Raw genomic sequence first — 12,809 nt, 5'->3', positions numbered from 1 at the left:
AAAGGGGTACATCAAGGCTCTATATTGTCACCCTGTTTATTTAACTTCTATGCAGAGTACATCATGCAAAATGCCAGGTGGGATGAAGCACAAGCTAGAATCAAGATTGCTGGGAGAAATAACAATAACCTCAGATAAACAGAGGACACCATCCTTATGCAAAAAGTGAAGAAGAACTAAAGAGCCTCTTGATGATAGTGAAAGAAGAGATTGAAAAAGTTGGCTTAAAACTTAACATTCAGAAAACTAATCTCATGACATCTGGTCCCATCACTTCATGGCAAATAGATGGGGAAACAATGGAAACAGTGAGAGACTTTATTTGTTTATTTATTTTGACTTCCAAATCACTGCAAATGGTGACTGCAGTCATAAAATTAAAAGATGCTTGCTCCTTGAAAGAAAAGCTATGGCCAACCTTGATAGCATATTTAAAACCAGAAACATTACTTTGCCAACAAAGGTCTGTATAGTCAAAGCTGTGGCTTTTCCAGTAGTCATGTATGGATGTGAGAGCTGGAGCATAAAGAAAGCTGAGTGCCGAAGCATTGATGCTTTTGAACTGTGGTTTTGGAGAAGACTCTTCAGACTCTCTTGGACTGCAGGAGAGCCACCCTGTCAATCCTAAAGGAAATCTGTCCTGAATATTCATTGGAAGGTGTGATCCTGAAGCCGAAATTCCAATACTTTGGCCACCTGATGTGAAGAACTGACTCATTTGGAAAGACAGAAATATTCTAACGAATATTCAGAATTGAATATATTTTGAATTAATGCAGAATTTAATATTAAATCCATAGTGTATTGCCCTTAAACCATTTATTAAATATTTTACTAACTTATTGAGATGCTAACTTCATCTCACACACACACACACACACACACACACACACACACACACAATGGCCAAAGCAAATGCAATTTGGGATATGGAAACTGTGGTGGGCCATAGGCAAATCAAAAGAACAAGAAAAGGGATTTTTTTTTTTTCCAAGAAAAGGGGTTGGTTGAAAGGGGTTATAATAACTGACAAGGGATTAATATCCAGAATATTATATATCTCATACACCTCAATAAAATACTCGTCTTTGAAGAAGAAGCAAGGAGGCAAGATAGGAAAGCTTAGGAAATTCTTCCTTCCAACCAAAGGATGAAAAACAAGTATGTGGGTGAAAGTTATCAGGTCTTTTCTGACGACATGTCCAGCAGCCTCCAAATTTCTAATGAACCACCATACTAAGGAGCCTCAAATAGGAGACTGACACATTCTCCTGGACTATTACATGGTTCATGTTTTGGCGAGAGCCTCAAGATCCATTTTCTCCTTGGATCACAGTTCCCCACTGAGGGAAGGCAAGACCTGTTTTAGGAGTGAAGTAGTAATTACTCCCTAGGGTGCTAGTAGTGAAGTTACCAAATGAGGCATTTATGCTAGTGCTGATAGTCAGAAAAATACCTATTAATAATACTAACACAGGTTGTAGCTGGTTTAGGGCTATTCAGCTGGAGCACAATGCATATTGTTTCTGGGAGTGTGGCGGTGAGTCTTGTTACAGGTTTAAACAATTTTGAAAGAATGGGGGGAAGATCTGTATGGGAATGGCTGTTTGCAGCAAATTATCTGGACATTTTCTGATGGCCATGATGAAAAACAGGACAAGTGCATTCCACTGCAGCCCAGGACTCACATTTTGGAAAACATGAAACTCTTTCATATTTATGACTTGGGCTTCCTTATTTCATAAATAGATTACAGAATATAACTCTCCTGGATCCTAGAAAATAGCTTCTTGTGCTTTTTATCTTATGTTTAATTCAGAAATGTGGAGTATTTTTTTTTTTTTAAACTATGGTCTTTGTATACATGATAGATAAGGATTGTGGAACAGTTATAGGGGAAGTTGCTGAATGGGTAGACAAGATAATGCTGAGGTTGAGAGAAAAGAAAACATTAGCGATATGATATTGCAGAATGTTTATAAGAGGTATCCATAATATCAATCTTTGGAAAGAAGGAAATACTTAATTAGGGCTTCTTATGTATAATTCTGGGCTATACTTTTACTTTTTCTCTTCATTAACTCTCATAATATTTCAAATTTCAGAGATTTAGGAAACTTTAGTTATTTCTCAAAGAAAATGCTGAAATATAAACAATATTTGTGCCTTTTTACTTCATATCCAGCACTTTCTTCATGATATAAATTTCATTCCAGTTTATTTGCTTATTTAATATTTTTACCAACTGCTTGACAAGTATATGTGAATCCATTGTGATGATTCATTCATATCTTAATTTACTTAATCATTGTTTCTCTCACATATATTTTGAATATTTGATATTTTCTAGAAACTCTGATGCTGATGGGGTTAGAGGGATGCATGTGAATACAAGTTGCCTGGCACATAAACTTTGTCACCTGAACAGCTACATGGTGTCTGCTTTCTAAGAACTTGATTTTTCCTGAGCAAGTGAGATCACTATCTATAATTACCTAAAATGTGAGAAATTCTAGAATATGTTTTATAAGGGCTGGAATCTTTTTATTCACTGATGTACTCCAAATATCTAATAGAGTGACTGTGACTTACTGTATACTCAATAAATATTTGTTAAATTGAAAGAAGTGCTATGGGAATGAAACTTGAGAGCAGTGTTTTTCTTTTTCCTGAGAGTTCAGAGGATCTGCCCAAAACTAAAACAGGCATTGACATGATACAGCATGGCTCACTGCATGCTCAGTGTCCACAGATAAAATGTGGGAGATGGAAGAGACAATTTTGGAATGTAGTGATAACCGAATTTATCCATAGTCCTTCCCCCTATTTTTGCCAAGGATTGGAACACATCATTACAAAATTTTGGGTAAGAGGTACTCGATAACATATTTAATTTCTCTGCATTCACTTCTTCCCGGCTGAACTGTTTCAATACTCGCTTTTCCCTCACTTTATTCTCCTGTTTCTTGCCACCCTGTCCAGGATTTCTCTCTGTCTGTAATGCCTTGCTTCCCATACTCAGGACCCTATATTCTTGCTGCCCAAATAACTCTTGAAGATATTCAGTTCCAGTTGGTCTTCTCAGGTCAAAAGCAGCGGAAGCAAAAATCTATAGGTTCTTGTCTTGAATGATTTTTTTTTTCCCCTAATTTCCCTTGTTGGGTCCCACTAAGAGAGGAAAGCCAAATTATATTGAAAGTAAAGAGTATGATGGATATAGGTATATATATATTTTCATTTTCAGAAACACTGATTCTCTTCAGATTTCTCTTCTGCCTCTAGAGAAAAATCAGGCCCGTAAAAAACACCAGATATGGAAAGAAAGGGACCTGAAAAAGTAAAAAAAAAAAAAAAAAAATAGTAATAATAATAATAACAACTTTGTTTTCCAACAAAGCTATCAGCCCCTTGTGTTGTATATTCTATGTTCATGGTTTTTCCTGTAAGGTAGAGTAAGAAATATGTTTTAATTGCCACCTATCATGCAGGTGCATATGTACACACACAGCCTAAAACAGAAGATTCACTCTAAAGAAAGGTCACTCATGTATTGTATACTTTCATTCAATTTTCTCATCTATACTGTTGGTATATTAAAACTGCTGGTGTTGACCGTTAACCTTGATTCTGTAACCTCAGAGATGGGATAAGCATAAAGTTTCAAAATCACTGTCTTTGAACAGCTGATTCATTTACTGAGGAAAAAACCCAGCAAAATAAACAAAACACCCCCAAACAGCAACAACAAAAAAGCAATAGTCAAAGAAAATCACACTACTAGTAGCATGCTTCTTATGTAGTACATGATATATTAAGTACTTTCTACATACTTCCCACATACTTATTTACACATACATTTATTTCTTACATTTGCCATTTTTCAGATGAAGAAACATCAAATTCTATTTTTGATAGATTTCAAACAGAATTATTAAAAAAAATAAATGAATATATCCAAGGGCCTTGATACATTTTGATGAACTTCTTTCCATAAAATTAAAGCTTATTTTTAAACATATTAGCATTAACACTTTTACTAATCATATAACCAACATCACTATTGATAATTTGGCAAGTGCAAATGATCTTTCAGTTTAACTTGTGCTACAAATAATGTAAAACTAATTTTTATATATTTGATACATGTTATTTCCTTTTCATAAATCATATACTAAATCCATTTTCTACACCAGAAGTTTATTTCCTCCATCAGTTTATAGTACATTTTTATTAATATTAATATTTTGAAATGTTTTTGGTAATTTTTAATTTATTATTTGTTTTCTGATATTTCTGATTGTGCTTTTGTTGTCAATATATGTTTTATTTTATTCAGTCAAATTTTTGGTTATTTACTGTTCTCTGTTATACTGTTTTTAGTTTTGAACTTAGTTTTCCCATTTTTTCCACCAAAAAATGTACTTTTTTTCTAATCTTTTAATTTTTTGCATTTTTTTTCTTGACATAGCCACAAGAATTTTTTGAAAATTATATTAGTTGGAGACTTATACAATATTTTTTCTATTTATCAAGGAAGTAAAAGGTAAGGGAAAAGATAATGAAAGGTGGTAGGAGCAATTCTGGTTACTTAAGAATATAGTTATCATGTTTATATATACAGACAGTGAGTCTTTTGATACCATTGGTTTGAATCAGCTGGAGAATATTTTCTTATTTTTTCTTGAATGTCTATATTGTGATTGTTCAAAGGGGAGAGCATGTTAAATAGTCATAATTCACAGTCTAACTCAATCCCTCTGTATTGAATGTAGTAGAACCTCTCTCCCACTCATCTATTACAAGTATACAGTCTTCTTTTCTGTATTTTTTTAACTGTATATTTATTGTTATATTAACTGTGGTTTTGGAGATAGAATTGAGCATGACAATATACTATCATGGCAAATCTTAAGTTGGTAGAAATGTAAAAAAATTATGTTTAAAATTACTTAATAAATTTTTTTGGAAGATCTGTAATGTGTTTCAGAAACACTGAAACATCCCAGAGAAGGACTTATAATGAAAATTAAATGGATCCTAATGTTCCAAAGTTTTCCATTTAGTAAATAAAATAAATCTACATATAAAAAATTCAATCATCAATCTATCAATTTCCTTTAAAACAGTCTCTTAAAAATAGCTTAATATGCCATGAAATACATGTATTATATTTGTATAAAGTAATAGAGTTGTGTGGTTATCACCACAATAAAGTTTTAGGACATTTTCATCATCCCAAAATATAACCTCCTATCTGTTTGCAGCCAAATTCCATCCTGTCCCCATCCTAAGGTTACAACTAATCTTCTTTCCACTGATATATATTTTCCTTTCCTACACATTTCATATAAATAGAATTTCCAATGTGCAGTCTTTTGTACTTGACTACTATCATTTAGCATAGTATTTTTGAGGATGGCAATCCACTCCAGGACTATTGCCTGGAAAATCCCATGAACAGAAGAGGCTACAGTCCATGGGGTCACAAAGAGTCGGACACAACTGAGCGACTTCACTTCACTTCACTTCATGCTGTGGTATGCACCACAGTTCTTCCTTTTACTACTGAATATAATAGTCAGTTTTATGGGTATATCAGATTTTGTTTGTCCACAAATTTATTTCTTCATATATTGGGATGCAAAAATTGAATAGTTTTTTCCTTTGGGCTATTATCAATAATACTGCTACTAAGAACATTCACTAAAAATATTTATGTGGATAGTATTCACTTCCCTCTGTTATATTCCTGAGAATAAAATTGCTATGTCATTAGCTAAGTTTATATTTACCATTAGAAGAAACTGTGAAACTCTTTTCAAAAGTGACTGCATAATATTACACTTCCATCAGCAAAATGTGAAGGTTTTAGCCTCTCTGCCTCCTTTCCAGCACCTCTTGGTATCTATTGCTTTCATTATAGTAATCCTAGTGCATATGAGCAGTAATCACATTGTGGTTTTAATTTGCATTTCTCTAACAGCAAGTGATGCTGAATGTATCTTTATATACCTCCTAGCCACTGATACACTTTGATGAAATGTCTACTGAAAGAGTTTGCCCATTTTTAAACTGCATCCTTCTCTTATTTTAATTGTAAGAGTCATATGTATATTCTGGATGCAAATCCCTTATCAGATACAAGCTTTGTGAATGCATTTTTTCTGTATCATGTTCTCTTCATTTTCACAATGGTACCCTTTGAAGTGTATATTTCTGGACTCTCAATTCTAACCATTATCTATATGTGTATCTATAGGCCAGTACCATGCTTTCTTGATTACTCCATCATTAAAGTAAACTTTGAAATCAGAAAGTAAAAATCTTCTATCTTTGCCCTTCATTTTCACAATTATTTTGGTTATTCTAGTTCTTTTCCATATTTATTTTGTGAGTACTTTGTCAATTTTTTAAAGTCTGTAATGAATATATGGATCACTGTGCTCATAATTATCTCATAATAATGAATCTTCCAATCCATGAACATGGTTGTCTTTTCATTTATTAGGATCTTTAATTTTTCTCAGCAATGTTTGATGGTTTTCTGTGTATAGATGTTGCTCCTCTTTTGTTAAATTTGATCCTAGTTGTTTTATGCCATTAAAAAGGATTTATTTTCTTTGTTTCATTTTTGCATTTTGCATGGTGTGTTCCTAATTGTAGGAGGCAGCATGATGTCCTTTCAAAGATATCCATGTATCAATCCCAGAAACATGCAAATAAGTTAGATTACATGAAAAAAGGAGAATTTAGGCTGGAGATAAAATTAAGTTTGCTAACCCTGTGACCTTCAGCTAGAGAGATTAGTTTATATTATTTGGACTTGACCATGTAAACACAGTATTCTTAAAACTGAAAGACAGAATCAGAGTCAGAAAAAGAGATATAATTTTCCTGGGTTTGTGTAAGAAACGCCGCGGGAAGAAGGAGCCACCCCTATGGACCGTTGAACAGGGCCTTTTATTGGGCGGTCGCTCTCGGGCAGAATTCCTGGGGGTGGGTAAGCAAGGAAGCGAGGAGGGGTGGTCTGCGAAGCAAAGGGAGTCAGCAGGGGAATCTGCGGAGTCTGCGAGGTGTGAGGGGTGGGGAAGGGTTTTATAGCCCGGGCCGGGCCTCCCATATAAGGAAGAAAACGCGGGCTCAGCGGTGATTGGTGTCCAAGGGCTCCATGTCAGCTCCTGATTGGATGGCGAGGGCTTCGTGTCAGCTCCTGATTGGTCGGCTTGGTTGCCGGCCCGTCTCCGGGGTGTGTCTGCAGCGCCCTCTGCTGGGACATGTCCCGACATGCCCGGGCATGCCCAGTCATGCCTGACCTTGCCCTGACCTTTCATCCTGACCTCGCCCTGACCCTTCATCCTGACCTCGCCCTGACCTTTCATCCTGACCTCGCCCTGACCTTTCAGTTTGAAGAAGGGAGAGGGGGGATAATGAACCAGAGGCTCCTAGGAACTAGAAAAAGCAAGACATTGCCAACATCTCAAGAAAGGAATATAAGCCTGTATACCCTAGATTTGTATATTTCTGTACCTGAATGCATTTACTTCCCTTTTGTTTTCAGGTCTTGGCAGAAAACCTCACCATGGTCACCGAGTTCCTTTTACTGGGTTTTTCAAGTCTTGGTGACATTCAGCTTGTTCTCTTTGCGGTTTTCCTTTTTCTGTACTTAGCCATTCTCAGTGGCAATGTCACTATTGTTAGTGTCATCCGCCTGGACAAAAGCCTCCACACACCAATGTACTTCTTCCTCGGCATTCTCTCAACATCAGAGACCTGCTATACCTTTGTCATCCTACCCAAGATGCTCATCAATCTCTTTTCTGTGGCCAGGACAATCTCCTTCAACTGTTGTGCCATCCAAATGTTCTTCTTCCTTGGTTTTGCTATTACCAATTGCTTGCTATTGGGAGTTATGGGCTATGATCGTTACGCTGCCATCTGTCACCCTTTACATTACCCTATCCTTATGAGTTGGCAGGTGTGTGGAAAATTGGGAGCCCTCTGTGGGATTGGTGGGTTCTTGGCCTCACTAACAGTAGTATATTTAGTTTTCAGCCTCCCTTTCTGTAGTGCCAACAAAGTCAACCATTACTTCTGTGACATCTCACCAGTTATTCGTCTGGCTTGCACAAACACAGATGCTCATGAATTTTTCATATTCATCTGTGGTGTTCTTGTACTCGTGGTCCCATTTTTATTCATCTGTGTTTCTTATATCTGCATTCTGAGGACTATCCTGAAGATTCCCTCTGCTGAAGGCAGATGGAAGGCCTTTTCCACCTGTGCATCTCATCTCACTGTTGTCATTATTCACTATGGTTGTGCTTCCTATATCTACTTGAGACCAACAGCAAACTATGTGTCTAACAAGGACAGATTAATAACAGTGACATACACTATTGTCACTCCATTATTAAACCCCATGGTATACAGTCTAAGAAATAAGGATGTTCAAGTTGCTATTAGAAAAGTGTTGGGGAAGAAAGGATCCCTAAAATTATATGATTGATATATTATTATATTTCAGATTCTGTAATAAATGTAGCTTTCTGACAAAGAATGTATGTCCATATCTTTTTAACTGAGCATTTCTGTTTTTTGAGAATATTTGGCACATTTTCTTCTCTCAGCTTTTGTAACTCAATTGCAATATAGACAAGTTCAGATAAAGTCAATTATGTGACACTAATGTCTAATTATGTGACACTAATGTGACACTTATTCTTTTAGAATAAGATGCTACTTTGAGGTTTATTGAGTTTAGAATGTTACTGACTGTAAAGATAATCATATATTTGACCTGATCAGTGTTATGGCCATAGTGAATCAGTTAATCATTCTAGTCCACATATTGCAACAGACAGTATTTTTGAAAGCAATATTCAAACATGAAATTAGCCTCATGAATATGAGTTGGGAAAGACTTATTTACAATTTAAGGAGTTAGCCGAAGATCTAAATCCGTTCACAGACCCAATTTGTTGAGAGTCTTTGCTCATGGCCAACCCTATATAAATCATTTCACTCTATATTACCATTTAATCTTTCTACATTATACATTTGAACGTTACAATGTTCCTTTTTACGTGTTTGAGAAATTATTTATACCATTCTGGCACAGATTTTATGTTTTGTAATTTGAAAATAATGACAGGATAGATTAATTGGCATTCTTGCATCTACTCATTGATATACTCATCTACTACAGAGTATGTAGACATTAGGAAATCAAATTCTCTATGTCCAGAAGTTGCAGCAATTAAATAGAACACTCCAGAAGTAGACTTTACATTTAATGCCTTGATCAACTTTCATAAAATGTGGGTGAGATTTGTGTGCAGCAGTCTGACACTAAAGTGATTTTTTAAAGTTTTTATCTATCCTGCTTTATGGGTTTAATTTTCTGTTATCCTCTTCATGTGTGGACCTCCTGAATGACTTTTAAACTTAGCTCATCTTTTTATTCGTGTTTCTAGAAGAAAGAGCAATTGTTTTTCTTTGGAGTCAAGTGTGCCTTGCTAAGTCGCTTCAGTCCTGTCTGAATCTTTGCAATCCTGTGGACTGTAGCCCTCCATGCTCCTCTGTCCATGGGGTTCTCTAGGCAAGAATTCTGGAATAGGTAGCCGTGCCCTCTCCCAGAGGATCTTCCCAACCCAGGGATTGAACCCATGTCTTGTCTTGCAGCTCCTGCATTGCAGGCAGATTCTTTACCATTGAGTCACCAGGGAAGCCCTGGAGACAAGTGTGATTTTCCTTATTCCTTACATCAAGTCAAACATGTGCCAAAAATTATGTCAAGTCAAAAATTGTGTTAAACAGACAAGGAAAATTTTATTCAAGATTATTTCGCTAATGGAGAAATACCAAGTCTGAATTTGGCAACTCTGCCACAACCAACAGGGATAAGGTTTTCAGTGGCTGTGATGAGGTAATGGAAAAGTACTGGAGAACCTTATACCATTTGGGTTTACTATCTGATTTTATCAAAAGGAAAAATAAACATCTCATGGCTTTATTACAGGATGCAACTTTGTGCTTGTAGCAAGGTACTCACCAATGCTGGATTCCTTTCATCCCATGCAAAATGGAATATTAAGAACAATGTCTTCCTTAATGATCATATTTCACATGGACACTCCCAGATCCTTGAGAAAGACATTTCTGGGTTGTAAAATCAACTAGAATTTTAAAATGTGTATATATTGGAAAGAGAAAAATAATGTATAATTGCACATTTTCTAAAGCATATGCTCTAAGAAAAAGGAGATCAGGGGTCTAGGGTCAGGAAGAAGCCTCCCCGAAGTTTAATCAAGTTGAAGGCAAAGTTAGGCCTGTCCTGGTCACCTATGCTCTGGGCCCCTCTCTTGTAACACATGTACATTTTCCTGTGGGGACAGAGGGTCAACAGAAATTCGGATACTCTGGCTATTGCCCAGAAATTAACTATCCTTTTTCTTTGACCTAGAGTCCTCATCCTCTGTGGAGTTGTAAAAGACTATCTTCTTAGCTTGCAATGAGTGAAAAATCTCATATTCTTACAGTTCTTCACACCACATCTAATGAATTTAAGTAAACAAAGTGATATTATTTGGAAGGTTTGGTGACTGCTCATGTATATGAAGAAAGATTTGATGACCAGAGTTTTTGAAGGAACTAGAACAACTGCAAAACTTTTATTCATAGGATCTTATAAATCATCTCTTTAGGGAACTGTCATTCAGTGATTTTCCATCCTCTCTGTTTACTCATGTTTTTAGTACTGGGTTAGAGAAAATGGTTTGCCTGAGCCAGGTAACAAGCCCAAACTTGTGGTCAAAAGGATAACTTCCTGTAATTCATTTCCCCAGTAGGTTTACATAGGGTCAAACAAAGTTTCCTAAAAGTGGGATGCTAAATAAATGAAATTAATAGATCTCCATTAAATTTGACTGCAACAATATGTATATACATGTAATACAACATTGTGAGTAAACTGTATACTCCAATACAAATCAATTAAAAATAAAATAGCAAAACAAGAAAATATGCTTGACTTTCAAGCATGTACACATTTGTTTGCATATAAGGAGACATCTTTTTCTTTCTATAATTCCCAAACAATACGTTTTTAATAAAATAAGTTAATATGTCCTGAACACTTACTGTTAGACACTATTTTAGTTATAGGATACATTAGTAAGCAAAAATAAAGAACCTCGCCTTCATGGAGTTTCTAGTCTATGCAGAGAAATGAAACATAAACAATAAGCAGGATATATAAGTAAATTATATGTTAGAAGATCATGTGTTCCATGGGGGGAAAATAAGGCAAGGGAGCAAAGGTATTGGTGGTGATGATTTTAACAGGGTGTACAAGAAAATCTCATTAAGAAGGGGCCATTCTAGCAAATACTTGAAAGAAATGAAGAAGAACATTGTGACTGCATAAATTGTCCCTCCTTTTTGTCACCTTTCATCAGCTAAAATTTAGTATCCATCCATGAACAGAAGTACCTCTCAGGGAGTTGGGGGATCCAGGGAGAGTTTTTCCCACCTGTGCACTGGATAACAGGTAGATAAACCTTATTATGGGTTATGGAACTGGCAGGTGTCTGTGGATTGGTTTTGGCCCCTCTTTGTTGCAGTTGAGGAGCACCTGCAAAGCACTGACTTGGGCATATAGCCAAGGATAAAAGAGCCTTTTTACAAGTCCTGGTTTACAGAGGGAAGATGCCAGCACTCTGTTGAAGCAAAAAACAAAAAACCCACAAAATATGTGCATTGAATATGGAAGAAGACATTTTTCAGTGCCACCCCTCCTCTAGGTGTCACAGCTTGGGACTGAACTAGCTGGCAACAACTCTTCTGAGGAAAATGGGAGTGAAATGAGTGAGTGCCCATGTCCCCCAGCTGTGTGGGATGTTGCTGGAGGAAAGTTTTTCTCTCCTAAAGCGCCCAGGGTACAGGCAAGACTTTCATGACTAGATGGAGAGAGGGGATCAGGAACTGCTAAGCCACTTCAGTCGTGTCCGACTCTGTGCGACCCCATAGACAGCAGCCCACCAGGCTCCCCCATCCCTGGGATTCTCCAGGCAAAAACACTGGAGTGGGTTGCCATTTCCTTCCCCAATGCATGAAAGTGAAAAGTGAAAATGAAGTTGCTCAATCGTGTCTGACCCTCAACAACTCCTTGGACTGCAGCCTTCCAGGCTCCTCCATCCATGGGATTTTCCAAGCAAGAATACTGGAGTGGGGTGCCATTGCCTTCTCCAGGGATCAGGAAAGGTAGATACAAATACAAGAGCGCATTTAAAGGATCTGGTTTCTGTTGACTGTAATCAAGACTCTAGCAGCAAGTCCACATACAAGCTTTTGGAAAACCTCATTTGAAGATCTCCCCTAATTGGCCCATGGGTACCCCAAATACCCAAGTACCAAGCCCAAATCTTCCCCGCTTTTCAGCCAGCTCCTTTTGAAGTATTCTGAAATGACTGTGAGAGTGAGCTATGGTATTTAAAGAAGGCAAGCAGAAAACAGAGAGTCTATGGGCAAGGGACAAAGCACAAAGTTGGGCTATAGCACCACCTTCAGGAAAATGAAAGAGATTTCCAATATCTGATCGGATGTGCTAAAAGATCAAGAGAAGATAGGAAAAATTAAGAATTCTGCTACTTAAAACACAATGGATGATACAAATTACAATATTGGGTGAACCTTGAAAACACACTAAGTGAAAGAAGCCGGTCATGTATGACCACATCATATATGATTCCACTAATATAACATGTCCAGAATAGGCAAACTTATAGAAACAGAAAGTAGGTTAGTAATTG

General features: G+C 36.6%; 1 protein-coding gene across 1 annotated transcript; it reads left to right on the top strand.

Annotated features, from left to right (window-relative positions):
* Nucleotides 1-7,531: 7,531 nt before the first annotated feature.
* Nucleotides 7,532-8,506, top strand: LOC128045267 (olfactory receptor 10R2). The gene has a single exon (XM_052637765.1). It carries the CDS (start codon nucleotides 7,532-7,534, stop codon nucleotides 8,504-8,506), a length of 975 nt encoding a protein of 324 aa, XP_052493725.1.
* Nucleotides 8,507-12,809: the final 4,303 nt, after the last annotated feature.

This window comes from Budorcas taxicolor, chromosome 3 (assembly GCF_023091745.1).
Source record: "Budorcas taxicolor isolate Tak-1 chromosome 3, Takin1.1, whole genome shotgun sequence".
Classification (NCBI taxonomy): Eukaryota; Metazoa; Chordata; class Mammalia; order Artiodactyla; family Bovidae; genus Budorcas; species Budorcas taxicolor.
The sequence above is the reverse complement of the archived record's forward strand: the minus strand, read 5'-3'. Positions and strand labels throughout refer to the sequence as shown.

Coding starts and splice junctions, on each gene's coding strand:
- LOC128045267 (XM_052637765.1), top strand. CDS start 7,532: ATGCATTTACTTCCCTTTTGTTTTCAGGTCTTGGCAGAAAACCTCACC.